The sequence below is a fragment of the Mesitornis unicolor genome, unplaced genomic scaffold (genome assembly GCF_000695765.1).
Source record: "Mesitornis unicolor isolate BGI_N332 unplaced genomic scaffold, ASM69576v1 scaffold34380, whole genome shotgun sequence".
Lineage (NCBI taxonomy): Eukaryota > Metazoa > Chordata > Aves > Mesitornithiformes > Mesitornithidae > Mesitornis > Mesitornis unicolor.
In genome coordinates, this window is record NW_010158207.1 from 5,384 (window position 1) to 6,697 (window position 1,314).

The following is a 1,314-nucleotide window of genomic DNA, read 5'->3' on the forward strand; positions in this document are numbered from 1 at the left end:
TCTTCAAGCTGTTCTTCCAGATTTCCTAGTTCTGGAAGGTCAGGCATTTCGATGTGTACTTAAAAATGTACCCTTACAGTTTAATTGGTCTGAAGAAGTGATTAGCCATTTTAAAGACACTATTTCTGCTTCTAGAGGACCACTGACTTGCATCATTTATGCTCTTGTTCTTGTAAACTCCAACAGTATATGCAATATAGTTGACTTACAGAGTCCATTTATTGATGCAGAGGAATTCCTCAGAAAGCATGGTCTCACCCAGCCTGAACATACTGGTCTGAGAAGCCTTGCATCTTTGGGTTCTCTGCACAGTTTTTGCTATTCATCTTTTAATATAAAAATTGGAAGTGAAGAGGAGGTTTACATAACTCACATACATAGTCCTTCAAAATTCTATTGTCAGCTTAATCGAAACACTGCAACTATAGAGGCATTGATGAAGAAGACTAGTGTCATAAGTAAAATGCCAAATAATGTGAAATATGATACCAGCAGCAATACACGATTATGCATAGCCAGATATTTTGAAGATGGTCTCTTTTATAGAGCTTTGGCTTTTCCTGTGGAATCAACATCCTATGTATGTGTTGACTTTGTGGATTTTGGAAATAAGAATATAGTAGAGAGAGACCAGTTGATGCATATTCCAGACTCTGCCACTGATCTAATATTTACACCCATGCAGGCTATTAAATGCTGTCTGTCAGATCTTAGGGAGACAAGAATTCCAGCAAGAGTTACAAGGTGGTTTGAAGAAACATTCCTTGGTAAGCTGCTGAAGGCTGTAATTGTATCCAGAGAATCAGATGGACAGATTGTTGTGGAACTGTATGATGGACAGCTCAAAGTAAGTGAGAAAATTAAAGAAAAAATATCGGAAGAATTGGCACTGAAAAATTATACAGAGCAACTTGTTGGAAGTAATGGAGGAGTGATACATCACACTGAAGATGAGGAAGAGATTAATAAAGTAACTGTTAAAAATCCTGAAAGAGTTAAATTGAAAGCTAAAGTGAAATGCCAAGCGTATGAGAAGTATTACCAGACAGATATTGGACAGAGTTCTGGAGATAGAGAGCAAACTGCATGTAACACAGATAAGTTGTGTAGTGGGTCCTCAGAACCACTGACTTCACAGGACATTGGAGAACCAGTTTCTGAAAACAGTGTTGCTGCTCAGCACAGAGAGGAACCTCTGTTTGGCGACCCTGCTTCTCGCTCACTCTGCCATCCTGCTTTAAATTCAATGGAAGTAACTGTAAATGCTCTCTCCGAATCTCATTATGAAAGACTGAATTATATAGGTCAGCAGGA

At 38.5% G+C, this 1,314-nt stretch overlaps 1 protein-coding gene across 1 annotated transcript in view; it reads left to right on the plus strand.

Annotated features, from left to right (window-relative positions):
• Positions 1–1,314, plus strand: part of LOC104539350 (tudor domain-containing protein 15-like) — a 5,938-nt gene that overhangs the window by 2,591 nt on the left and 2,033 nt on the right. The window contains exon 2 of the mRNA XM_010182854.1: positions 80–1,252. Coding sequence (XP_010181156.1) covers positions 80–1,252 — 1,173 coding nt within the window. The remainder of the gene's footprint in view (positions 1–79; positions 1,253–1,314) is intronic.